General features: G+C 54.9%; 1 protein-coding gene across 6 annotated transcripts; it reads right to left on the bottom strand.

The window, feature by feature from the left end:
- Window positions 1-3,032: 3,032 nt before the first annotated feature.
- Window positions 3,033-19,857, bottom strand: LOC311186770 (apoptosis regulator BAX; the record flags this gene model as incomplete). 6 transcript variants are annotated; one of them, XM_084257938.1, is made up of 6 exons in its annotated part: window positions 3,033-3,137; window positions 3,493-3,597; window positions 5,891-6,026; window positions 6,392-6,538; window positions 6,627-6,678; window positions 7,245-7,308. In XM_084257938.1, the coding sequence occupies 6 exons, from the start codon at window positions 7,276-7,278 to the stop codon at window positions 3,033-3,035; spliced, it is 579 nt and encodes a 192-aa protein (XP_084114064.1). The 6 variants fall into 6 exon arrangements, with proteins under 6 accessions (XP_084114064.1, XP_084114061.1, XP_084114060.1 ...); XM_084257935.1 differs by having other exon boundaries at window positions 7,233-7,278; XM_084257934.1 differs by having other exon boundaries at window positions 3,448-3,597; window positions 7,245-7,278.
- Window positions 19,858-27,339: the final 7,482 nt, after the last annotated feature.

Genomic DNA, 27,339 nt, shown 5'->3' with positions numbered 1-27,339 from the left:
CCCGGGCTCTAGGGAGGCGGGGCTTTCAGGGAGCGCAATCGACCAATCTGCGGGGGCGGGGAGCGGGGCCGGAGCGCGCGTCTGGCCAATCAGGAGCAGCTGTGAGTTCCAGGCCCCGCCCCCGGGGTGGAGCAGTCACGCGCCTGCTGCGGGAGGCTGTTGTGAAATGGGTGGTTGGGGGGGGAGGGGGAGTGTCACGGGTGTGAGGGTCCCGGGGCTGATTGGGGAAGTCTAGACCTTTCTGGGGGCGCTTGTGTGTTGTGTGTCTCCGTGGTGGGTGGGAGGTGAATGGGGACAGTGGCAGAGACAGTGGAAAATGACCCTGGGGCCCAGGGGGTGTGTAAGGAAGAAATCAATCCTGGATTTCTAGGATTATTTCTAAGCATGGACTTTTCTGGAAATCTGAGGATTTCGTAGAGATGGGGAGACCTGCGGATGGTTGGGGTTCGCTCAGGGAGATATTGGGGGCCCAGATTGTTGAGAAATTTGGAAGGCAATGAGATAGTTTAGAATTGCAGAGACCTCTCTGAGAGATAGGCTGGAGGGGGATCTTGGAGGCTAGGGGTGTTCACTCAAAGGTGGGGAGTTTGGGGGGGTTTGTAGCCTTAAAGTTCGCGATGGAAGTCCATATTTCTGGAATTCTCCAGGATGAGGTCTTTAGGCCCTTGAGGTGATCTGCAAGATTAAAAGGGCTTTTCTAGAGCCTTTGGGAGTTGGGGGGGTAGGGGAAGTTTCTGGAAGCCTAGAAGAGACTTTTTGAGAGGGGGCTTGGATACTCCTGGAAATATTGGCTGGGCCCTTTGGGATACCTTGGCGCTATTTCAGAGAAGTATTTTTCTGTAAGCTGAACTGAAGGGGAGTGAAATGACACTAGAACTTTGGGGTCTTTCTGAAGCTGCAAATCCTGGGGACTGTGTTTTGAAAGCAGCCACAGATTCTGGGCATCTTCTTGGGCAGTTGCTCTGAAGTTGTCCCTGTCTTGCTTGATACATGATCCTTCAGAGTCACCAAGAGAAGCCCTGGGTCTTTGTTAAATGAGGGTCTGGGGTCCTGTGGGCAGGATGTCTGTCTTTGGCCAATGTATAGTTTTAAAATGTGCCTGCTCCAGACCGGTGCCTGGGTGATACAGGGGACTCAAACCAGGACTCTGCCCTCAGGGAGGTCCCCACTGCTGTGTTTGGGGGGAAAGAGGCACAAAGACTGGATCTAGATCCTATTTAAGTCCCCAAATGGAGACTGCCTGGGTGGGCAGGGGGAGAGGAGCAGAAGCTTTTGGGGTGTGGGGGGAGATCATGACCTGCTTTGCAGAGGAGACACTCCTTCAGTGCAGGCAGCGTGCCCCTGAGCAAGGGGGTGCAGGGGACAGATCCTTGTGGGATCCTCAAGGGGCGTCTGGGCCAGTGGCCAAGAGCCTGGTCCTGCTGAGTCATGCTGAACTCAGCGGCGGAAGGGGCTCAGGCAGAGGGCGGAGTGGGGCCACTCACTGACCTCATCTCTCCTCAGGGCTTGGACTTGTCTGCAGTCTGGCTGGGACCCTAGGAATCTGACTTGGCTCAGACCCAAGTCTGGTCCCCTCCCCCAAGGGGCCGCCTGGAGTGTTCTTTGTCTCATCTTACTGTCTTTTTAGTTCCCTTGATGCTTTCCTTGGGTACCTGCTTCTGGCCATATTGTCCCCTCTCTCTGGAAGATGAAGTTCAGTCTCCCCTCATGCTATCTTATCTCTTTGACATCTCAGCCCTGATTTGGTCTCTGGGGACACTCTCTGGGGGAGGGGCAGCTGCCCCAGGATGCAGTCACAATGGGATCTGAGTTACTCATTCACCAAATTTCTTACCTCAGCCAAAGAGAGACCTTTAGCCTCAGGCCGGCCCCACCTGTGATGAGGTGGCTCAGAAAATGCCCACAGGTGGAGGGAGAGGAAGGGGTAAGTCAGGGGAGCTGAGGACAGACAGAGATCCACGGGGTACAGGGGGAACACAGGAGACTCACAGACAGGAACTGAGGGGGATGAAGACTCAGAGAGACAGATGGGTGGGGTGGGGGTAGAAGTGCTAGGGGGGAAAGGATGTCCTAAAGCTAATTCCATACAGGCTTCATGGACTCCAACCCCACCCCCACCCCAGGCTTAGAACCTGAGAAAAGGGGAGACACACAGGGAAAGAGGACAGACCCCAGAGAAAGTACAACGCTCTAGAACACTCCCCTTCTAGAACACTCCCCTTCTGCCTGTAACTTTCCTCTGCCCCCTTTTAGCCCTCAGGGTCTCCCCTCAGGCCTGCTCCTCTCCAGCAGCACCCTCATACCCACTCACTGGGCCAGACCCCAGAGCTCCTCTTCCTCCAGCCCTCCCCCCACACCCATCAGCCCACAGCTTTGTCCCTCACAGTGGCCACACAGCCCCATGTGGGCCCAGCCTGGTGTCTTCCTGGGACTTTGGTCCCAGATCATCAGGCTTCCCAGCTTCCCCAAAGGGCTCCTGAGCCCACCGCTGGTGCACCCCCCTTTTTTTTTCCACCTCCGTTAACATGCAACTTCCAGTGGCCCCAAATGTTGGAAGCTTCCAGGCCGTCATTTAACAAGGACCCAGGGCTTCTCTTCTCCGGAGTGTCCTCTCCGTTCTTCCTCGCGCTCCCCTTCCAGCTTCCTCCAGGACCAGGCTCCTTGGAGGGCGCAGAGCTGGCCCTGTGCTGCCTCCAGCCCCACAGCCTAGGGTACCATGGAAGTGCTGTTGGGACTGTGGGCACCTGGAGGGCAGGCTGGACCCAGCTCATCACTGACCCTCAGGGAGCACTGGGCGCCCCAGAAAACCTATGGGACCAGCCAAGGCCTGGTCTCCTGGACAGCCAGGGAGTGAGCCCAATGACACATATTAGAAGTGTGGCCCAAAAGAGGTTTATTACCCCCCTCCCAGGCCACCCCTGCCCCCAATAATTACAAAAGTAAGAAAAATCCCCATATCCCCCCATCCCATCCCTTCCAGAAAAATGCCATAATTTATTCAGGTAAGACACAGTCCAAGGCAGCTGGTGGCCTCAGCCCATCTTCTTCCAGATGGTGAGCGAGGCGGTGAGTACCCCAGCGACGAAGATGGTCACTGTCTGCCACGTGGGTGTCCCAAAGTAGGAGAGGAGGCCATCCTGGGGACAGGGACATCAGTCAGCCATTCCGGTAGGGAGGATTAGGGTGAGGTCAAAGGGCACGGAGGGGTGGCTAAGGCCTAAGATGATGGGTACTTAGGAGTCACAAACAAGCATTATCACAGATTGGCTTCCGGAGCAGGAGGCCCCAGGGAGGGTCAGAAGGCACTAGTCAGGCCAATGGTCACTGGGAGAAGAGAGGTCACAGGGAGGTCAGGGGTCACAGCAGAATCAGTAGGGACCAGATAAATCACCGATTAGTATACATTGACAGTCAGGGACATGTGCGCTGTGGTGGGCTCAGGAAGACCCTCAGTTCCCAGGGAGTGGGGGAGGGGGTAGTTAAGGGCCTCACCCAACCACCCTGTTCCTGGATCCAGCCCAGCAGTCGCTCTCGAAGGAAGTCCAGTGTCCAGCCCATGATGGTCCTGATCAGCTCGGGCACCTTGGTGCACAGGGCCTGCAGCGAGTGAGGTGGGACTTAGAGCTGAGACCCCTCAACCCTGTGTCTCCCATCCTACCCTCTGCAGTCCTTCCATTCAGCTTCATAAATTATAAACTAGATCTCGGCACTATCAATTGCCCTGCTCAGGCACGGGCCATAACTCCCCAGTACCCCTCACCCCCTGGCTAAAAATGAGTAATAGCTTGGCTCACAGGACCATGTGTTAAGGCTCTGACTTAATCATTTTTTTTTTTTTTAAAGATTTATTTATGCCTACAAGAGCTGGGATACAGGCCAGAGTAGCGGGGTGGGGGTGTGTGTGAGAGGATTCACCAGAGACAGAGTGGGGAGCAGAACAGGCAGACTGACTGAAATACACTGCTGAGGGGAGCAGTGGGCGAGACAGGAGGGGTCTGCTGCGCCACGTGGGTTGCTCCCTGGCGAGCTGGGGATTGAGCTGGGGATCGAACTCGTGCTGCAGAGGCCGCGGATTGCTTTGTAGTGCGATGCTTAACCTCTTGAGCCACCCGGGAGGCCCTGACTTAATCCTATTTTAATTTTCCACTTTCTTTTAATGCCTCATTGACCTTCTTGCATATCTTCATCCCCATCAAATTCGTTGCTGCCTCAGGACCTTTGTGCATGCTGATTCTTCAGCTTAAAGGGGTCTCAACCAACAGCATATTCACTTTCCCTCAAAGCTTGGGTCTAACCTTGAGACCAGAGAGAGCATTTCTAAGCTTCAGACCAGGTAAGACCCAACACCAACAAACCCAGGACATGCTCTACAACTCCCTGAAATTCCCCTTTCCAGCTTTTATCTGACTGCTTCCCCCCAGTTCTACATGGAATACTCCACTGACTCCAACATTCAAGCTGCATCAGCTCAATCATGCAAACAAATCAAGGAATCTACTTCTCCTGCCGCTGTTCCCACCTGAGTCCAGGCCCTTAATCTTTTGCCAGGATCATTCTGGATGTCCCTCGCCAGTTTCCCTGCTTTTGCCCCTGTGCTCCATAATCCCACAGTGGCCAATATGTTGGGCTTCCCTTCTCAATAGTTTGAGTATCTTCACAAAGTTCAAAGAATTTCAGAGTAAAGGGGCCTCCCTCGTGGCACAAGGGTTAAGACACTGCCTATGTCACTGCCTATGAAGCTATCCGCAGCCTCTGCAGCACGAGTTCCATCCACGGCCAGAGAGCTGACCCACATGGCACAGCAGACCTCTCCTGACTTGCCCGCTGCTCCCGTCAGCAGTGTATTTCAGTAGATGGCCTGTTCTGCTCCCCACTCTGTCTCTGGTGACTCCTTTCACCCCCTCACCTCTGGTCTGCACCCCAGTTCTTGTATGCATAAATAAATCTTAAAAAAAAAAAAAGAATTTCAGAGTAAAGGTAGCTGTGCAGTCAAAATGTGGATCCTACAAACATTTTGCTATGGAGGCGTCCCTTGCTATCCAAAAGAATGTTCCCATTCAGTATGATTCGATAGGCTAAATTTTGGTCTGGAAACACTACCACCATTAATTTATCTAGAAAACAAATTTGAACATTTCCAGACACAAAATATAAACTACCAAATATGAACCGACTACTTTTATTTATTTTTTATTTATTTATTTTTTTGTGGAATGCTCGCCGGCGGCCGGGGAACGAACCGGCACTGCAGAGGCTGCGGGCAGCCTCGCAGTCCCGTGCTCAACCGCTGCGCCACCAGGGGAGGCCCCCGACTACTTTTAGACAGTAGGAGAAACCTGGCACTTGCTAGTGTAATATTTTAAATTTATAAATCAGGCCCCCTCACTGCCCTGATTGAAACCAGCCAATCACTCCCGTGTCCCTCTGTGTAAAGCTAAGGTCCTCACAGTGGTTCCACAGGACCCACTGCAGTCTGCCCTCCACCTCACCCTTTCCCCATCTCACAGCCCCAGCACAGACTTGGTGCTACCTCAGGACATTGGCAGACATTCCTCTACCAGACGCCTTTGCCCACACGACCCTTCTATGTCACTGCGTCTTTATTGTCCTCCCAACTTTGGCTTAATGTCACCCTCCCCTTAGAAGTCTTTCCTGACCTCTTGTATAACACGTCTCCCGGTCTTACTTCTCTGCTTTGTCGGTGCTGAGTATGGGCATATAGTGGGCCCAGTACATGTATGTTGAATGAATAAACAAAGGAAGGATCCCACAGCTGTCTCTGTCAATTCCCTCTGTGGATATAGGGCTGCTACAAGGGTTAAGGTCAGGATTCCCAGGTCTCAGGGTTCTGTGGGCGCCTCCCTGGGCTCACCACCCTGCAGCGGCCCACCTTGAGCACCAATTTGCTGGCAAAGTAGAAAAGGGCGACAACCCGGCCCCAGTTGAAGTTGCCGTCAGAAAACATCTCAGCTGCCACTCGGAAGAAGACCTCTCGGGGGGAGTCTGTATCCACTGCTGCGATCATCCTGTGGAAAAGCAAGCTGGAGGTGGGAAGGGCGGATCCTGCAGAGTGTGGAAACCCTGCTAGCCACCTCATCCCCAAGACAAGGTAAATGAGGCCCAGGCCAGGCTGAAATGAAAAGCAAGGGGTCAACGTGGAGGCAGGGGAAAAGATGGACATTTAGGGGAGAGAGGAAATTAACTCCTTAAGGAAGGTTTCAAGATACCACGGGAGGGAAAAGCCCAGACCTGGAGACCGGGGAAGAGAAGGAACAAGGATAGTGGGTCTGAACTGCAGGCTCCTAGAGGAGGAGGGGCTGGGAATGGGGCCTCCTGGGTTCTGAGGGAGAAAGAGCCCAGCGACTGGATTCTGGAGTCCCAGGAGTCACACCTCTGCAGCTCCATATTACTGTCTAGTTCGTCTCCAATGCGCTTGAGACAGTCGCTCAGCTTCTTGGTGGAGGCATCCTGGGGTGCCTGCTCTAGACCCAGCTCTGGGGTATCTCCCGCCATTCGCCCTGCTCGATCCTGGATGAAACTAGAGTGGATATGGAGTGGGAAATGCAGAGTCAGAAAGGGGCAGCACCTCAGATCCGCTCCCCAATAATGAAACCTCGCAAACTCACCCCTGAAGCAAAAGGGCCCCTGTCTTCATGATCTGGTCAGAGCTGGTGGGCCCTGCAGGAGAAAGGAGGGGGGTCCTGGAGGGTCACTGGGGTGGGGAGCGGACTCATGGTCCCCGAGGAAGGACAACGCTCGGGGGCACTGGCCTTCTGGGGGCCTGGGAGATAAAGTGGCCGGGGACAGGTCAACTGAGTCCCTGATGGAGAAAGAGGCAGGGAGGCCCAGCCTGTGTCCTACACTCTTCAGAGGAGGGGACTGGGCAACACTTAAGGCGTCCAGACCTCTGGCCTGAGGGGCAGAGAGGAGAGCCGCCCCTCCCACCAGGGCCAGAGGCAGGAAGTGGTGTCGGCGACAAGCCCGGGCCTGTCCGGGGGTCTGGATTCAGGGGTCTCCAGGTTCTCGGGGGGTCCGAGAGCACCCCGCAGGAAAAGATCGGGGTGCGGAAGTCAGAGAGCCGGGGACCCCCGGGGAAGAAGGGGCTGGAGGCTGGCGGCGCCCGATCCGGGAGGTTCTGCCCGGGAGTGCTTGGAGATCTCGCGGCCGGGGGCTGGCAGGAGGGATCGTGGGGCCGGCCGGCCCGGGGGCTCTCCCTCCTCCCGCCCGTCTGCCTCCAGCCTCACCCCCGCCTCTGGGCTGCTCCCCGGACCCGTCCATCACCGCCGCTCCCGCCGCCGCCTCTCGCCGGGTCCGGCTGGGCGGCCGCAGCACGCCCCTGATCACGTGAGCTCCCGGCTGAACGTGCGTCCTCTCACGTGACCGCCCCGCAAAATGGCGGCCCGGGGCCTGCCCCGCAGGGCAGCGCGCGCCCGGGACTGCACCTGCGCACCTGCGGCGCGGCCGCGCGTCACGTGACCGCCGACCACACTTGCCTCCAGGAGCCCCCTGGTGGCGCTGTTCCTCCGGCGCCCGCAAGTCGCGCCCGGAGTTTCATTCATTCCAGCTGAGTTTTCACAAGTTCGAGGTGCGGCTCGAGGCCTCCCCGAGGCAGAGGGACGTCGAGGGCACAGCAGAGAAACATATCCAGGGCCTCCAGTAGCGTTCACTGAAGCAGCACGTTACAGTTCACTAAAGCCCCCCAAGTCCAAACTGCAGCAAAACTAATCTGTAGTGATAGATTGGCAGGGTGCTGACGGGACGAACCCTAAGAGAGGCCCCCGGAATGCCCCAAATGTACTTGGTCTGTCGTGGTTATCTGGGCGTCCTTGTATTTTAAAATTCATTGAGCTGTACACATAAGACCCGCACTTTACTGGGTGAAAAATTGCTTTATTTCCTTTTAAGAAGCCATCACAACAATGAACTCATGTTAGAAAAACAGTGCAGAGAGGGTGATGAAGGGTTTGGGCAGATAAGTGAGAGGAGAAGCAGAATTCACCTTTGATGTCACTTTAAACTTTTCTCTTCAGGCCTCTCCGGTGGCGCAGTAGGTTGAGCGGTGCCCTATAAAGCTGTCCGCAGCCTCTGGAGCGTGAGTTCGATTCCCGGTCGGCCAGGGAGATGCCCACATGGCCTGGCAGACCTCTTCTGCCTCGCTCCCTGCTCCCCTCAGCAGTGTCTTCAGTCCGTCTGCCTGTTCTGCTTCCAGCTGTGTCTGGTGAATTCTCTCACCCTCCCGCGCCGCTGACCTGTATCCCAGTTTGTGAATAAACAAAATCTTAAAAAAATTATAAAGTTTTCTCTTCAGTCTGCTTTCTGTTCATCTCATTGACAGAAAGCTCTTCCCATAGGTACCAATATCACAGTTGCTTAGGATGTGAGCTCCCTTAAAAAGTCTTTTTCAAGAGCCTCCCTGGTGGCATAAGGGGTTAAGTCTCAGCACTATGAAGTTACTGGCAGCCACAGCAGCACTAGTTCTATCCCTGACCAGGTTGCTGACCCACATGAAGCAGCAGCCCTCTCCTGCCTCCCCATGTAATTTTTTTTTATAATTTTTTAAAAAGATTTATTTATTTATACAAGCACTGGGTACAATCAGAAATGCAGGCGGGTGAGAGAATTCACCAGAGCCAGAGCAGGGAACAGAACAGGCAGAGTGACAAAATACACTACTGAGGGGAGCAGCGGGCACAGCAGGAGAGGTCTGTCGCGCCATGTGGGACCCTCCACGGTGGCTGGGGATCAAACTGGCGCTGCAGAGGCTGTCGGCAGCTTTGTAGCCCAGTGCTCAACCGCTGCACCACAAGGGGAGGCTCCTCCCGGTGTACTTTTGTTGGTCCGACTGTTCTGCTCCCCACTCCATCTCTGGTGAATCCTCTCTCCCACACCCACACACACTTCTGGCCTATACCCCAGTTCTTAGATGCATAAATAAATAAATTAAAAGAAAAGTTTCAAATAATGAAAAATTTCCAGCTAAATCTACACATTGCTCAGCTGTTTGCTAGTAGGAGGTCCACTCGTATACTTAGTCCCACAGTGACTCAAGCTAGGCAGCCTTTTTATTTTTGTTCTTTTTTTTTAAAAAAAATTTATTTATTTAAGCATACAAGAACTAGGGTATAGGCCAGAGGTGTGGGGAGGCGGGTTGGGTGTGTGTTTGGTGAGAGGATTCACCAGAGACAGAGTGGGGAACAGAACAAGCAAACTGACTGAAATACACAGCTGAGGGGAGCAGCAGGCGAGACAGAACAGGTCTGCTGTGACATGTAGGTAGCTACCTGCCCGAGCGGGGATCGAATTCGTGCTGCAGAGGCTGAAGATAGCTTCATAGTGCTGTGCTTAACCCCTTATGCCACCAGGGAGGTCCCCAACAAGCCATTTTAAAGGAAAAAACCTGGTTGGCAACTTCCTGGCTTAGAATTGGTGAACACCAATAGTTCTGCACCTTCCTCAGCTAAATGCCCCAGAATGATCTAAGTCCTGCATTTCAAGGCAGTGCCAGTAGGTGGCGAGCATGTACACAAGAAGCAGAGGTCAAAAAACTTCCCTGAGATGGTACCCAGGCCCCCAAGAGGAGTGTGGATCCCAGATGATTTTGGACTGTCTGCCAATGGAGCATCCTGGAAAATGCTCCTTCCAGATGGCAGGTCTCATGGAGGCCCAGACCCAAGCACTCAGGCATAAAGCCCGTTTTGTTTTATGGCCTCCCTGGTTTCACTGAATTTTCTTCATGTTGACAGGTGATCTCCTGTCCATCTTACCTGTTTTGTGACCATTTATCCTCTCCCAGGTACATTCGGGTAGCAAGTGTCCTGTGGCTTTTAACTCTCCACCTGTGTCCACACATCTGTGGCTTTTCGTCTTCCAGAATTTCTTTAGCAACAGCTTTCCTTTATATGCACGTGACACATGTGTTTTCCTCTTTAGGATAAACGACATAGAAGACAGAGCAAAGAAAGCAAAGACCTCCTCTGGGAGCAAAAGGATCAACCAAGAGAACTCAAACCACAATTAAAGAAGATACCCCTCAGGGCCTTCCTGGTAGCGCAGAGGGTTGAGTCTCAGCACTTGACATTATCAGCAGCCACTGCAGCATGAGTGCAGTTCTGGCCAGGGAGCTACCCACATGGCAGCAGACCTCTCCTGTCTCGCCAGCTTCTCCCCTTAGCAGTGTGTTTCAGTCAGTTGGCCTGTTCTGTTCCCCATTCTGTCTCTAGTGAATCCTCTCACCCCATCACACCTCTAGCCTACACTCCAGTTCTTGGATGCATAAATAAAATTAATATTTTTTTAAAAGGCCCCTCAAACAAAAACAAACAAAATAAAAAACAATGCCCTTAAAAGCCAAGAATACCCAAAACCAAAATTACCTTACCCCAAAGCCTGTTCCACAACAAATGTCCCCCCACCAATCAAAATTTAGAACACAGAAAAAATCTCAGCCCTTGTCACTTCTGCTGGGCACCATGGAGACAGACCCAGGAGGATCTTGAAAATATCTAGGGACTGGTATTTTAAGAGTCCTTACCTTTTACCATCTTTTCGTCAAATATGAGATAACTCAGGACCTCATCCATGCCAGCTGTTATAGGGCACATCCTGCCAGCAATGCCTTGGGGCACAGAACAATGCCCCCTTCTCTCACTTCTAGGGTGGCAAGTAATCCAACTGACATTAAACAGGCTGACAGAAGAGGGAAAAACCTAACTGCATTTGCGTGGGGAACCCATATAAATGCTGACTATTCCGAAGGCAGTTAGACAAAGCAGGTGTGTGTAGGCCACTCAGCACTAAGGAGAAAGTGGAAGGGTTTTGGACTTCGAAGGCAGGGGAAGCTGAAAAGGCATCTTCTCAAAGCTGTCATTGCAAGTCTATGACGCCTCCTTCTGGCGGTGGACTTGAGGGCGGCCTCCCACCCTCCACCCTGGCCTTTGCCAGTTGAGATAAGCTCCCTGCTTCACACCCCGGCACTTCATGTTTGACTTCCAGCTGCTCGGAAAGCACAGGGACCAGACGTCACAGGCAGCACCCACGCTGCTGGGCTGGGGTTGGGTGATGCTTTGCTGGAACCCATGAGGGGATGTCCTTGGTGGTGGCCCCGGGCTGGGCTAGGCCTTCCGTGACACCTTTGCCCATCACAGGCCCCTGCTGCAGCTTTTAAATCCTCAAGCTCTGCCCCCAGAGAGGGCGACACAGCCTGAGGAAGAGGACGGAGAAAGAGGGGAGAGACCCTGAGAGAGGGGACGAAGACATGGAAAAAAAGGGGCAAAGAGAAAGGATGAGACACGGACAGACAGAGAGAAGGAAACAGAAAGACCCAGCGAGAAGGGATACAGACCCTTGGGTGAGTCTGTCTACTTCTCTGACTCCCCTTCTGCCTGTAACCTACCTCTGCCCCTTCTTGGCCCTCAGGGTCTCCCCTCAGACCTGCTCCTCTCCGCTGTCACCATGATGTGCTCAGAGCTGGTGGGCCCAGCAGGAGGAAGGAGGGGAGAGGTGTCTGGACTCTGGAGTCCGGGGGGTGGGGTCATGGGGGTGGGGAGCCACTCATGGTCCCCGAGGAAGGCCTACCCTGCGGGGGGCACTGGACTTCTGGGGCCCTGGGAGATAAAGTGACCCGGGACAGGGCAACTGAGTCCCTGATGGAGAAGAGTCAGGGAGGCCCAGCCTGTGTCCCACACTCTTGGGAGGGGGGCATGTGGGAGAAGACTGGGCAACACTTAAGGGTGCAGACCTCTGGCCTGAGGGGCAGAGAGGAGAGCCACCCCTCCCCCCAGAGCAGAGGCAGGAAGTGGGCCTGTCTGGGGGTCTGGATTCAGGGGGCTCCAGGTGCTTGTGGGGTCTGAGAGCCCCCGCAGGAAGAGATCAGGTGCCAAAGTAAGCGAGCCGGGACCCCTGGGGAAAGAGGGGCTGGAGGCTGGTGGCACTGGATCTGGAGGTTCTGCCTGGAGCACTTGGAGATCTAGCTCCAGGGGCTCTAGGGGGGACGTACCAGGGCTCCCCTCCTCCCGCCCGTCTGCCTCCAGCCTCACCTCCGCCTCTGTGCTGCTCCCCGACCCATACATGACCGCTGCTCTCTCCTGTGACCCTGGCGGGGCCGACCCGGGCAGCAGATCCCCTCCGGGACTCTGAGCTCTCCCTTTTCTGGCCGCTGCTCCCCTGGCTTGATGGGCCAATCAGCTTCACCCTTGACAAGCAAACCCCCTGCCTGTGGCCTGTGGGATGCCCTAGAGAACTTTCATGCCTGCAGCAGCATTTCCAGAAGTCACAGGTGGGGGCGCCATCTCCAGGGCAGGAGCCCCGAGCACCCATCAGGGACCCCCGCGGCCCAGCAAGGGCCTTCCCTGAGGCCGCGCGTGTCAGACGCCGGGATCCCGGGTCTGTGTGAACAAAACAGGGTGTGAAGTTCAAAAAGCCGCACAATCCCCGGGTCTAGATGGGCAGCGCGGGGAACTGTGGGACCCCAAGAAGGGCTGCCGGGGTGTCCCCACTGTGCTGGAGCTTGTGCTGATCATCTGGGTGCGCACAGAGTAAATCCATGGCCCTGTGCACAGAAGACACGCACTTTCCTGGGTGGGGTTCATGTGTCTCCTTGTAAGCACGAAAAGATAAGAAACAAGTCATGAGAAAATAGTCTGGAGGAAGCTACAGAAACCTGTCATTCAGCCAGTATGGTTAAAATATCTGCTTTTAATTTTTTTTAAAGATTTATTTATTTTTATACAGAGTAGGAAACAGAACATGCAGACGGACCAAAGTACACTGCTGGGTGGAGCAGCGGGGGAGACGGGAGAGGTCTGCTGCACCATGTGGGTAGCTCCCTGGCAGGGGATCAAACTTATGCTGCAGTGGCTGCCAATAGCTTCATAGTGCTGAGACTTCACCCCTTGTGTCACCAGGGAGGACCCCAAATATGGGGATTGTAAAGTGGTAATTAAGTTAAAACAAGGTGGACCCTCATCAAGTAAGATTATAGTGTCCTTAGAAGAGGAAATGAGGATCCTCCCTGGTAGCACAAGGGGCTAAGTGTCAGCACTGTGAAGCTATCTGCTGCTGTTAGGGGGAAAAGGATGTCCCAAAGCAAATTCCATATAGGCTTTGTGGACTCCACCCCCACCCCAGGTCAAAGCCAAAGACACTGGGAACTCCAAATCCCATCACCACCAAAGGGAAGGTGGCTGGGACCTGAGGGTGGGGTTAAGCAGCCAGGTGGATACAAAAGGCAGACACGTGGGCTTTGGGGGACTCTCTCTCCATTTTGGGCTCTCGGCCAGCTTGCAGCGTCCGGTCAGCTCTGAGAGTGACTTTGGGTTTCCAGGTCGTCGGATCGGGTAGGACGCATTAAAGACTTTATTTCCCTATTTTCTCCCTGAGTTGTACCTTTTCCTTATTTTTTTTTCTCTTGTAAATAAACCTTTTATTAACCCTTTTGTGTGTGTCTGTAGTAGAGTATTCATAAGTCTCTTTAAAGCGCGCGGGTGAGGACCCACAGCCAGGAACCCGTTTAATATCGGGGCTGCTCTATAACAGCTTGGCGCCCAACGTGGGGCTCGAACCCACGACCCTGGGATTTAAAGCGCGCGGGTGAGGACCCACAGCCAGGAACCCGTTTAATATCGGGGCTGCTCTATAACACTGCCACTGCAGAACCATTTCAATCCCCGGCCAGGAAGGTGACCCACAGCAGAACTCTCCTGTCTCCCCACTGCTCTGCTCAGCAGTGTATTTCAGCAGATCTGCCTGTTCTGCTCCCCACGCTGTCTCTGGTGAATCCTCTCACACCCTACACTTGTGACTTGCACCCCAGTTCTTGTATGCATAAATGAATAAATCTTAAAAATAAAACCTTTTCAGGGCCTCCTCTGGTGGTGCAGGTGGTTGAGCACAGTGCTGTGAAGCTGTCCGCAGCCTCTGCAGCACCAGTTCTATACCGGCTGAAGGGCGAGGGTCCCACATGGCGCAGCAGACCTCTCCTGTGGCGCCTGCTGCTCCCCTCAGCAGTGTATTTCATCAGTCTGCCTGTTCTGCTCCCCGCTCTGTGTCTGGTGAGTCCTCTCACCCTCCCGCGAGTCTGGATTGTGTCCCGGTTCTTGTGTAAATAAATAAATCTTTTTTAAAAAACAATAAAAAATAAACCTTTTCAGGGCTTCCCTGGTGGCTAAAGGGATTAAGATGCCACCTATGAAGCCCAACTTGGAGGGCACAGAGCTGGCCAACGCTGCCTCCAGCCCCATAGCCTAGGGTGCCACAGAGGTGCTGTCAGGACTGTGGGCACCTGGAGGGCTGCCTGGACCCAGCTCATCACTGACCCTCAGGGAGCCCCTGGCGCCCCCTGTGAAAAGATGGAACCAACCAGGGAGTGAGCCGAATGACACAGACAGGAAGTGTGGCCTGAAGTTTTATTACCCCAGATCACCCCAATCACCCAATAATTCCAAAAGTAAGAAAAATGAGAGTTGGGGGTTCTCCCTGCGAAGCTTGAATGATTTGGAATAGAGGGAAGCAACAGGCAGAAGGGGTGGCAATAAAAAAGGAAGGATGGGCCTCTAGCCTCAGCCTTCATGGAAATATGCCATATTCATGCTGAGAAGACAGAGATGAAGGCAGCTGGGGCCTCAGCCTAAGTTCCCCGGAGTCCGAGTAAGGCAAGCAGTCCGGTCCCGATGGCCAATGCACCTGCTGCCATCCACTTGAGTGAATATCCAAGTTTCCAGAGGAGGCCATCCTGGGGACACAGACATCTCTCATCAGCACTCAACTAGGGCAGCCCCCAGGCCGGCTCATGGGGACAGGGGTGGGGGAGGTGTCAGGGAGAAGTCAAGGCGCAGCAGGGATCAGAGCCTAAGACAATGGGGACTAGAGAGTGAGGGCCAAGGAGTATCAGATGTGAGGGGTTCCAAAGGAACTGGAGGCCCAAGGGAGGGTAGAAAGTATCAGTCAGGTCAGAGGTTCCTGGGAGGTCACAGGTCACCAGGAGATGAGGGGTCGAGACCAGATGAATTGAGTTGATCAGACATGTGAGGCAATGCTTTTAGAACACATTTGATGACCAGAAAATGTGGAGGGGAGCAGCACTGGGGCGGGTTCAGGAAGACCCCCAGGTCCCAGCAGAGTCAGGAGTGGGGTGGTTAAGGGCCTCACCCAGCCACCACGATCCTGGATCCAGGGCAGCTGTTGCTCTCAAATGAAGTCCACTGCCACTGCGATGATGGCCACTAACACTGCGGTGAAGGACACTGCCACTGTGATGAAGGGCACTACCACCGTGAGCCAGTTGACTTGATTACTGTGTTGTGAGAGGAGGCCGTCCTGGGGACACAGACATCTCCTGTCAGCACCCAGCCAGGGCAGCCCCAAGGCCCGCTCACAGGGAGCAGGTGGGGAGAGAAGACAGGGGAGTCAGGACTAGGGAGTGAGGGTTAAGGATTATCACAGATTTGAGTAATTCTAGAGGACCTGGAGATTCCAAGGAGCATAAAAAGTACTAGTTAGGTCAAGGGTAACTGGGAGGTCAGAGGTCACCAGCAGGAAGGGTCAGTGACCAGATCCACTCAGTTGAAGGGACACGTGAGGAAACACATTATAGACCACATGTGATTATCAGAAAATGAGAAAGGGAGCAGCTCTGTGGCGGGTTCAGGAAGATCCCCAGGTCCCAGCGGAGTGGGGGAGGGGGTGGTTAAGGGCCTCACCCAGCCAGCAAATTCCAGGATCCAGGGCCAGGGCCAGGGCAGCCTTTGCTTTGGAGTGAAGTCCACACGCACTGCGTTGAAGGCCACTGCCACTGCGATGATGGCCACTGCCACTGCGAGCCACATGATTTGTTTACTGTGTCGTGAGAGGAGGCCGTCCTGGGGACACAGACATCTCCTGTCAGCACCCAGCCAGGGCAGCCCCAAGGCCCGCTCACAGGGAGCAGGTGGGGAGAGAAGACAAGGGCACTGTGGAGTCAGGACCAGGCAGTGCGGGTTAAGGATTATGACAGATTTGAGTAATCCTGGAGCACCTGGAGACCCCAAGGAGGGTAAAAAGTACTAGTTAGGTCAAGAGTAACTGGGAGGTCGGAGGTCACCAGCAGATGAAGGGTCAGTGACCAGATCCACTCAGTTGAAGGGAGACGGGAGGAAACACATTATAGACCACATGTGATTATCAGAAAATGAGAAAGGGAGCAGCTCTGTGGTGGGTTCAGGAAGATCCCCAGGTCCCAGCGGAGTGGGGGAGGGGGTGGTTAAGGGCCTCACCCAGCCACTATGTACCTGGATACAGGGCAGAGGTTGCTTTCCAATGAAGTCCACTGCCACTGCTATGATGGCCACTGCCACTGCGATGATGGCCACTGCCACTGCGAGCCACTTGATTTTTTTACTGTGTTGTGCGAGCAGGCCGTCCTGGGGACACAGACATCTCCTGTCAGCACCCAGCCAGGGCAGCCCCAAGGCCCGCTCACAGGGAGCAGGTGGGGAGAGAAGACAAGGGCACTGTGGAGTCAGGACTAGGCAGTGCGGGTTAAGGATTATCACAGATTTGAGTAATCCTGGAGCACCTGGAGACCCCAAGGAGGGTAAAAAGTACTAGTTAGGTCAAGGGTAACTGGGAGGTCAGAGGTCACCAGCAGGAAGGGTCAGTGACCAGATCCACTCAGTTGAAGGGAGACGTGAGGAAACACATTATAGACCACATGTGATTATCAGAAAATGAGAAAGGGAGCAGCTCTGTGGCGGGTTCAGGAAGACCCCCAGGTCCCAGCGGAGTGGGGGAGGGGGTGGTTAAGGGCCTCACCCAGCCAGCAAATTCCAGGATCCAGGGCCAGGGCCAGGGCAGCCTTTGCTTTGGAGTGAAGTCCACACGCACTGCGTTGAAGGCCACTGCCACTGCGATGATGGCCACTGCCACTGCGAGCCACATGATTTGATTACTGTGTCGTGAGAGGAGGCCGTCCTGGGGACACAGACATCTCCTGTCAGCACCCAGCCAGGGCAGCCCCAAGGCCCGCTCACAGGGAGCAGGTGGGGAGAGAAGACAAGGGCACTGTGGAGTCAGGACTAGGCAGTGCGGGTTAAGGATTATCACAGATTTGAGTAATCCTGGAGCACCTGGAGACCCCAAGGAGGGTAAAAAGTACTAGTTAGGTCAAGAGTAACTGGGAGGTCGGAGGTCACCAGAAGGAAGGGACAGTGACCAGATCTGCTCAGTTGAAGGGAGACGTGAGGAAACACATTATAGACCACATGTGATTATCAGGAAATGAGAAAGGGAGCAGCTCTGTGGTGGGTTCAGGAAGATCCCCAGGTCCCAGCCGAGTGGGGGAGGGGGCCTCACCCAGCCACCCTGTTCCTGGATCCAGGGCAGCAGTCGCTTTCGAATGAAGTCCAGCGTCCAGCCCATGATGCTGGTGATCAGCTCCTGCCTGCTGTCCAGGACCTACGGCGATGAGGTGGGAGTAAGGACTGAGCTCCTACTGCCAGGTGACTCCCCAGGCCCCTTTCTCAAACCTCTGCCTCCCCCCGACCCCCTGTGGTTCTTCCCACTCATAACTTGGATCTCATCACTGGCAACTGCCCTGCTTGGAACCCTCTCATCCTCCCAAGTACCCCTGGGATCCAAACCAAAGGCATGGGCTGCCACAGGCCATATAGAAGTTCTCCTTGTTCACACTCAATTTTTCTTTTACTTTTTGGTGTCTCATCTTTTTTCCAATCTTCATTCACACGAAACTCCTTTCTGCCTCAGGACCTTTGTGCATGTTGGTTATTCTGCCTCAATAGGCCTTGTCTGACTTACCTGCCAGCTAAGACTCAACACCCCCAGTTGCCGTGACCTGCTCTCCAACTCCCTGGACGCCCCCTTCCACCCGTTATGTGGCTGCTTCTCCCCAGATCCACATGAGCCCCCAGCACCAATGCTGCTCCCACCTCCAACATTCAGGCCCCATCAGCTCCATGTTACAAACACATCCAGAAAGCCACTTCCTCCCACCCCCGCTCCCACCTGAGTCCCGGCCCCTCATCGTTCGCTGGGTCCATCTGGGTGCCCCCCACCAGCGTCCCAGCTTTTCCCCCTGCGCCCCACAGTCCCTTTCCCAACTATAGTTGCCAAACTATGTTCTGTGATAATCCTTCTTCCACTGTGAGTGTCTCCAGAGAAAAGCTACCAGGATTTCAGAGTGAACAGTCTCACAGCCACAACAGTGGGCTGCACAACCAGCATTTGGCTGCATATGTGAGAATAATCTTCAAATGAAAAATGAGTCACCTCGGCCTCCCTGGTGGCGCAGCAGTTGAGCGCTGGGCTGGGAAGCTGCCCGCAGCCTCTGCAGCGCCAGTTCGAGCCCCGGCTGCCGGCGAGGGTCCCACATGGCGCACAGACCTCTCCTGCCACAACCGCTGCTCCCCTCAGCAGTGTATTTCGTCAGTCTGCCTGTTCTATTCCCTGCTCTGGCTCTGGTGAATCCTCTCACCCTCCCGCGCTTCTGACTGCACCCAGTGTGGTATAAATAAATAAATAAATAAATAAATAAATAAATAAATGTTAAAAAAAATTTTTTTTAAAAATCAGTCACCTCATTCTCATTTTTAAAGCCAGAGACAGGAGACAATCCTCCTGTGTCCCTGTGAGTAAAGCTAAGGTCCTTCAGGGGTTCCACACTCTGCCCTCAGCCCTCACCATCTTACTGCCTTCAGCACAGACCTGGTGCTGCCTCAGGACATTGGCACTTGCTGTGTCCTCTGCCAGACGCCTCTGCCCACCTGACCCTTCTATATCGCTGCGTCTTTATTGTCCTCCCGGCTTTGGCTTAATGTCACCTCCCCTTAGAAGTCTTTCCTGACCAGGTGTAACATGTGGGCTGCAGGAGAGCAGGACCCAGCCTGCTTTGCAGTGATAGTGGGCCCATGCGTGTTGAACGAATAAGCGAAGGAAGGAGCAGACCAGCAGCCACAGCTGTCTCTGTCAATTCCCTCTGTGGACACAGGGCTGCCCCAGGGGTACGGTCAGGACTCCTAGGCCTCAGGGTTCTGTGGGTGCCTCCCTGAACTCCCTACCCTGCAGCTGCCCACCTTGAGCACCAGTTTGCTGGCAAAGCAGAAAAGGGTGACAATTTTGCCCCAGGAGATGCCGTCTAAAAATATTTGGCGTGCCACTTGAGAAAATTTGCCAGAACTGAAGCCTCTGAGAGTTTCTAACAACCTGCAGGAAAGAGGAGAGCTGTGATGGGGGGAGAGTGTCTAGCAGAGTGTGGAGACCCCGCTAGCCACTTCATCCCCAACGTAAAGGGACCCAGGTCAGGCTGAAATGAAAATCAAGGGGTCAACGTGCAGACAGGGGACATTTAGGGGAGAGAGGAAAATGACCTCCCAAGGAGGGTCTCAGGATCCCAGGAGAGGGGACGGCCTGGAGTTCAGCCTTCTGAGTTGAGTGATGTGACCCTGGACCCTGGGGTGTGACGGACAAGGCTTGTGGGTGTGGATCGCAGGACAGGAGAGGCTTGGGGCTGAAGCTGGGCCTCCTGGTGTATGGAGGTGACCAGTGACTGGATTCCTGGGTCCTGGGGCCGCACCTCTGCAGCTCCTTGTCACTGTCCACCTGTTGTGCGATGCGCTTGACAACTTTCATCAGTTCTTTGACATCTGGGTTCTGGGCCACCTGCTCTAGGGCCAGCTGAGCTACCTCCTTTGCGGCTGCTCCTATTTGATCGCAGATGAAACTGAAAACAAAAGGAGTGGAGGATGCAGAGTCAGAAAGGGGCCACTCCTCAAATCTGCTCCCCAATAACAAAACCTCTCAAACTCACCGCCGAAGTAAAATGGCCCCTGTCTCCATGATCTGCTCAGAGCTGGTGGGCCCTGCAGGAGAAAGGAGGGGAGAGATGTCTGGACTCTGGAGTCCTGGGGGTGGAGTCCTGGGGGTGGGGAGCTGCTCATGGTCCCCAAGGAAGGCCTACCCTGCGGGGGGCACTGGACTTCTGGGGGCCTGGGAGATAAAGTGACCCGGGACAGGACAACTGAGTCCCTGATGGAGAAGGAGGCAGGGAGGCCCAGCCTGGGTCCTGCACTCTTGGGAGGGGGGCATGTTGGGAGAAGACTGGGCAACACTTAAGGGGTGCAGACCTCTGTCCTGAGGGGCAGAGAGGAGAGCCACCCCTCCCCCCAGAGCAGAGGCAGGAAATGGGCCTGTGTGTGGGGGGGAGGTCTGGATTCAGGGGCCTCCAGGTTCTTGGGCATCTGAGAGCCCCCCCGCAGGAAGTCATGGGGTTGCAGAAGTAAGCAAGCCGGGACACCTGGGGAAGGAGGGGGCTGGAGGCTGGTGGCACTGGATTCGGGAGGTTCTGCCCGGGAGCACTTGGAGATCTCGCTCCCGGGGCTCTAGGGGGGACGCTCCCGGGGCTCTAGGGGGGACGTCCCCGGGCTCCCCTCCTCCCGCCTGTCTGGATCCAGCCTCACCTCCGCCTCTGTGCTGCTGCCAAGACCCGTCCATGACCGCCGCTCTCGCCACTGACCCTGGCGAGGCCGACCTGAGCAGCAGATCCCCTCCGGGACTCTGAGCTCTTGCTTTTCCGGCCTCTGCTCCCCTCGCCTGACCGGCCAATCAGCTTCGACAGCCGCCCAGCAACCCCCCTGCCTGCAGCCTGTGGGATGCCCTAGAGAACTTCTGTGCCTGCAGCAGAGTTTCCAGAAGTCACAGGTGGGGGCGCCCGTCTCCAGGGCAGGAGCCCTAGCGCCCCTCAGAGACCCCCTAGGCCCAGCAAGGGCCTTCCCTGAGGCCGCGCGTGTCAGACGCCGGGATCCCGGGTCTGTGTGAACAAAACAGGGTGTGAAGTTCAAAAAGCCGCACAATCCCCAGGGCTAGATGGGCAGTGCAGGGAACTGTGGACCCCAAGAAGGGCTTCCGGGGTGTCCCCACTGTGCTGGAGCTTGTGGTGATCATCTGGGTGCACACATGGTAAATCCATGTTCCTGTGCACAGAAGACACGCACTTTCCTGGGTGGGGTTCACTGTGGCTCCTTGTAAGCAGGAAAAGATAAGAAACAAGTCATTGGAAAATAGTCTGGGGGAAGCTACAGAAACCTGTCATTCAGCCAGTGTGGTTAAAATATCTGCTTTTAATTCTTTTTAGGGATTTATTTATTTTCATACAGAGTAGGAAACAGAACAGGCAGAGGGATGGAAATGCACTGCTGGATGGAGCAGCGGGGGAGACAGGAGAGGTCTGCTGCACCATCTGGGTCAGCTCCCTGCCAGGGGATCCGACTTATGCTGCAGTGGCTTCATAGTGCGAGACTTCACCCCTTGTGTCACCAGGGAAGACCCCAAATATGGGGAATTTAAAGTGTTAATTAAGTTAAAACAAGGTGGACCCTCATCAAGTAAGATTATAGTGTCCTTAGAAGAGGAAATGAGGATCCTCCCTGGTAGCACAAGGGGCTAAGTGTCAGCACTGTGAAGCTATCTGCTGCCACTGCAGAACCATTTCAATCCCCGGCCAGGAAGGTGACCACATGGCGCAGCAGACCTGTCCTGTCTCCCCACTGCTCTGCTCAGCAGTGTGTTTCAGCAGATCTGCCTGTTCTGCTCCCCACTCTGTCTCTGGTGAATCCTCTCACACCCTACACTTGTGACTTGCACCCCAGTTCTTGTATGCAAATAAATAAATCTTAAAAATTAAACCTTTTCAGGGCCTCCTCTGGTGGTGCAGGCGGTTGAGCACAGTGCTGTGAAGCTGTCCGCAGCCTCTGCAGCACCAGTTCTATCCCGGCTGAAAGGCGAGGGTCCCACATGGCGCAGCAGACCTCTCCTGTGGCGCCTGCTGCTCCTCTCAGCAGTGTATTTCATCAGTCTGCCTGTTCTGTTCCCCACTCTGTCTCTGGTGAGTCCTCTCACCCTCCCGCAAGTCTGGCTTGTGTCCCGGTTCTTGTGTAAATAAATAAATCATTTTTAAAAAACAATAAAAAATAAACCTTTTCAGGGCTTCCCTGGTGGCTAAAGGGGTTAAGACGCAACCTATGAAGCCCTCCTTGGAGGGCACAGAGCTGGCCAGCGCTGCCTCCAGCCCCACAGCCTAGGGTGCCACGGAGGTGCTGTTGGGACTGTGGGCACCTGGAGGGCAGCCTGGACCCAGCTCATCACTGACCCTCAGGGCGCACGGGGCACCCCCAGTAAAGAGATGGAACCAACCAGGGAGTGAGCTGAATGACACAGACAGGAAGTGTGGCCTGAAGTTTTATTACCCCAGATCACCCCAATCCCCCAATCATTCCAAAAGTAAGAAAAATGAGAGTTGGGGGTTCTCCCTGCGAAGCTTGAATGATTTGGAACAGAGGTCCCGCCACAGTGATCTTTAGGAATGGCTTTAGCCAAGGTCCCTAGATCCGCTGGGCAACCAGCGGGGGGTGGGGGGGTGGGGGTGGGGGGGTGGGGGGGTGGGGGGGTGGGGGGGTGGGGGGGGTGGGCCGGGGAGAACAGCCTGAAGCAGAGGAAGTTCAGCAGAAGTTCCCTGAAAAGGCAGAAGCTTATCAAAAGATAATGACCACCAAGAACCACTACAAGAATGCTAAAAATCTTGTCCCTCTTCCTAGAACTACAAACTTTAATCCCTTATTTGTCTTTCTAAACTTCCTTCTTTCTTCTATAATGGTCATTGCTTGTTATGTAGATCACCTCCCTGATGGTGATAGACTGAGCCCATGAGCAAGCTGATTTCCTTGATATTCATTCCTGTGCTTTTGGAAAACATATAAATACTGGTCACAAATTTAGAGAAAATTACACTCAGATTTTCACTCTTGAAGTGTGTCTGTGTGTCATTTCTTTCGCAGATGCCCTGACCACCCTGCACGCTTCTCTCAACCCTGAGGTGGCCTCATCGTCTACTGCTGTGCTGGTCCGCAGCACAGAGGGAAGCAACAGGCAGAAGGGGTGGCAATACAAGAGGAAGGATGGTCCTCTAGCCTCAGCCTTCATGGAAACATGCCATATTCATGCTGAGAAGACAGAGATGAAGGCAGCTGGGGCCTCAGCCTAAATTCGCCGGAGTCCGGCTAAGGCAAGCAGTCCGGTCCCGATGGCCATTGCCACTGCCATCCACTTGAGTGTATCTCCATGTTTCGCGAGGAGGCCATCCTGGGGACACAGACAGCTCTCATCAGCACTCAGCTAGGGCAGCCCCAAGGCCAGCTATGGGGACAGGGGTGGGGGAGGTGTCAGGGACAAGTCAAGGGCACAGCAGGGATCAGGGCCTAAGATAATGGGGAGGAGAGAGTGAGGGCCAAGGAGTATCAGATGTGAGGGGTTCCAAAGGAACTGGAGGCCCAAGGGAGGGTAGAAAGTATCAGTCAGGTCAGAGGTTCCTGGGAGGTCACAGGTCACCAGGAGATGAGGGGTCGAGACCAGATCAATGGAGTTGATGAGACATGTGAGGAAACGCTTTTAGAACACATTTGATGACCAGAGAATGCAGAGGGGAGCAGCACTGTGGTGGGTACAGGAAGACCCCCAGGTCCCAGCGGAGTAGGGGAGGGGTGGTGAAGGGCCTCACCCAGCCACCCTGTTCCTGGATCCAGGCCAGCAGTCGCACTTGAAGGAGTGCAGTGTCCAGTCCATGATGAGCTTGATCTGCTCTGGCTTGTCGTCGTTCAGGGCCTACAATGACGAGGTGGGAGTGTAACAGGGTGGTCCCCAGGAGAGGGGGAGGTTCCCTGCCCCACCCAAGGGAGGGTGGAGCTGAGCAGGAAGAGGAGAAGGTGCAGAAGAGACTGAGGAAGGAAGCAGGATCATTTAGAATAGGCAGGTTTGCGGGGTTTGGGCTGCCCCTCTCCCTGTCCTATAACAGGAGCAGGGGGTGAGCTCCTACTGCCAGGGGACTGTGCCCCCAAGCCTCCTTTCTCAAGGCTCTGCTTCCCCCCTGACCTCCTGGGATTCTTTTCCACTCATAACTTGGATCTCATCCCTGTCAACTGCCCTCTCGGGAACCTCCCATCCTCCCCTGGGATCCAAACTAAAGGCATGGGTTGGCCAAGGCCCTGCATCGAAGTTCTGAGTTGATCAATCCAAGTTTCCTTTTTCCAGTCTCCATTCCCACTAAACTTTTCTGCCTCAGGACCTTTGCACATATTGGTGCAACCCCCGTTGCCATGACCTGCTCTCCAATTTCCCGAACCTCTCCCTTCTCATCCTCTATGTGGCTGCTTCTTCCCAGATCCACATAGAGCCCCCGATCACTCAATCTGACCCCATTTCCAACATTCAGGCCCCATCAGCTCAACCTTACAAACATATCAAGAAAGTTACTTCCAGGCCTCCCAGGTGGCGCAAGGGGTTAAGAAGCAACCTATGAAGCTCTCCCCAGTCATTGAAGCACTCAGTTTGATCCCCGGCCAGGGAGCTACCTACATGGTGCAGCAGACCTCTCCTGTCTCCCCTCTGCTCCCCTCAGCAGTCGATTTCAGTGGATCTGCCTGTTCTGTTCCCTGCTCTGTCTCTGGTGAGTCATCTCACCACACCCCACACCTCTGGCCTGTACCCAGATTCTTGCATGAAGGATGGAAAGAAAGAAAGAAAGGAATAAAGGAAGACAGAGAGAGAGAGAGAGAGAGAGAAAGTGAGAGAGAAAGAGAGAAAGCAAGCAAGCAAGCAAGCTACTTCCCCTTAGCCCTGCTCCCACCTGAGTCCTGGCTCCTCATTGTTCGCTGGGTCCATTCTGGGTGCCCCGTCACCAGCCTCCCAGCTTTTGCCCCTGAGCCCCACAGTCCCTTTCCCACCTATAGTTGCCAAACAATGTGCTGGGCGTCCCTTCTTCCACTGTGAGCGTCTCCAGAGAAAAGCTACCAGGATTCCAGAGTGAACAGTCTCACAGCCACAACAGTGGGCTGCACAACGAGCACTTGGCTACATATGTGAGAATAATCTTCAAATGAAAAACCTGTCACCTCATTCTCATTTTTAAAGCCAGAGACAGGAGACAATCCTCCTGTGTCCCTGTGAGGAAAGCTAAGGTCCTTCAGGGGGCCCACACTCTGCCCTCAGCCCTCACCCATCTTACTGCCTTCAGCACAGACCTGGCGCTGCCTCAGGACATTGGCACTTGCTGTGTCCTCTGCCAGACGCCTCTGCCCACCCAGCCCTTCTATATCGCTGCGTCTTTATTGTCCTCCCGGCTTTGGCTTCATGTCACCTCCTCTTAGCAGTCTTTCCTGACCACGTGACAACACGTCTCTTGGCTCACGAGTCTCAGCACTCGACACTTCACATGGGCTGAAGGAGAGCAGGGACCTCGCAGCTTTGTCGGGGCTGAGTGCTGCCCAGGCGCAGGGCAGGCCTAGGGCACACATGCTGAATGAGCAAGCGAAGGATGGAGCAGACCAGCAGCCACAGCTGCCTCTGTCCAGACACCTCTCGCCTCCTCTCTCCTCTCGGGCTCTCACCTCTGAGCAGACCCCTGAACTGTGGACACTGGGCTGCCCCAGGGTTAAGATCAGGACTCCCAGGTCTCAGGGTTCTGTGGGCGCCTCCCTGGGCTCCCCACCCTGCAGCTGCCCACCTTGAGCACCAGTTTGCTGGCCAGGCGGAAAAGGACAGCCACCAGGCCCCAGGCGATGCCGTTTGAATAGATCTGTCCTGCCACAGGGAAAAAGGCGGCAGCTGTGCAGACTCCGTCCAATGCTGTGATTAACCTGCAGGAAAGAAGAGCATCCTGAGGATGTAACAGGGTGGTCCCCAGGAAAGGGGGAGGTTCCCTGCCCCACCCAAGGGAGGGTGGAGCTGAGCAGGAAGAAGAGAAGCTGAAGAAGAGACTGAGGAAGGAAGGAGCGGGATGGAGCCAGAAGGAGACCTGGAGGAGGCGCATGGAGCCTAGAGACACGTAAAGAAACTGTGCTTGTCTTTTGGTCGTGGACTGGCTGACACAGATGTGGGTGAGACCCGTGGGGAGGTGACCATGGCAGCTTTTATCTTGATGTTGATTTTGCTCTTTTCCTTCCGGGCTTGTCCGGTTGTGTGTGACCCTTTTCTGTGGGTCCCCACTGGAAGATGCTTTAGACTTGTGGCAGGCCTTGGGGCCTTGCTCTGGGCCGATCCCATATGGATGGAGTTTTACCCACGAGGGGACGGGTAACTTTGGGTGCTTCATTTAGAAACTAGACTCTTTGCCTTACCTGTATTGTTTCCTAGTTTTATTAAAGTTCCTTCCCATTAAAGTCTCATGTGTTTTGTGTTGATGCGGCGGATGGCAGAACCCATTTAGAATAGGCAGGTTTGCGGGGTTTGGGCTGCCCCTCTCCCTGTCCTATAACAAGGAGGAGCGAGTGTCTCTCAGCCACCTCCTCCCCGAGGTGAAGGGACCCAGGCCAGGCCGAAATGAAAAGCAAGAGGCCAACGTGCAGCCAGTCAAGAGGGAAACATCTAGGGGAGACAGGAAAATGGCTTCCTGAGGGGGGGTTTCAGGATCGGGGGGGGGGGGAACCTCCTGGAGTTCAGACACCCGAGTTGAGTGATGGGATCCTGGAGCCTGGGGTGTGAAGGAGCAAGGCTTGTGGGTGTGGATCGCAGGAGAGGAGGGGGTTGGGGGCTGAGGCTGGGCCTCCTGGTGTATGAAGGTGGCCAGTGACTGGATTCCTGGGTCCTGGGCCGCACCTCTGCAGCTCCTCGTCCTTGCACATTTCTTGTGCCTTGCGCTTGAGAACTTCCACCAGTAGTTTGATGTATGGGGCCTGGGACACCTGCTCTCGGGCCAGCTCAGCTACACTCTCTGCTATTGATCCTATTTCATCGCAGATGAAACTGAAAAGTAAAGGGAGTGGAGGATGCAGAGTCAGGAAGGGGCCACTCCTCAAATCCGCTGCCCAATAATCAGACCTCAAACTCAGGCTCGTAGCAAAAGGGCCGCTGTCTTCATGATCGGCTCAGAGATGGGGAGCCTTAGAGGAGAGAGGAGGGGAGAGTTGTCTGGACTCTGGAGTCCTAGGGGTTCATGGGAGGGAGGGAGAGGAGCCGGCTCATGGTCCCGCGGGGAGGGCAACGCTGGCCTTGGACACTGGGGGCCTGGGAGATAAAGTGGCCGGGGACAGGACACTGAGTCCCTGATGGAGAAAGAAGCAGGGAGGCCCAGCCTGTGTCCTGCACTCTTCCGGGGGAGGGGACTGGGCAACAATTAAGGGGTGCAGACTCTGGCCTGAGGGGGCAGAGAGGAGAGCCGCCCCTCCCCTCAGGGCCAGAGGCAGGAAGTGGGCCTGTGTGTGTGTGTGTGGGGGGGGTCTGGATTCAGGGTCTCCAGGTGTGGGTTGGGTCTCCCCGCAGGAAGTGATCAGTGCAGAATTGGGGGGGGAGGGGCCGGGGAAGGAGGGG

The sequence above is a fragment of the Talpa europaea genome, assembly GCF_964194135.1.
Source record: "Talpa europaea genome assembly, chromosome: 16".
Classification (NCBI taxonomy): domain Eukaryota; kingdom Metazoa; phylum Chordata; class Mammalia; order Eulipotyphla; family Talpidae; genus Talpa; species Talpa europaea.
Note: the sequence above shows the minus strand (reverse complement) of the source record. Positions and strands in the feature narration are given on the sequence as shown.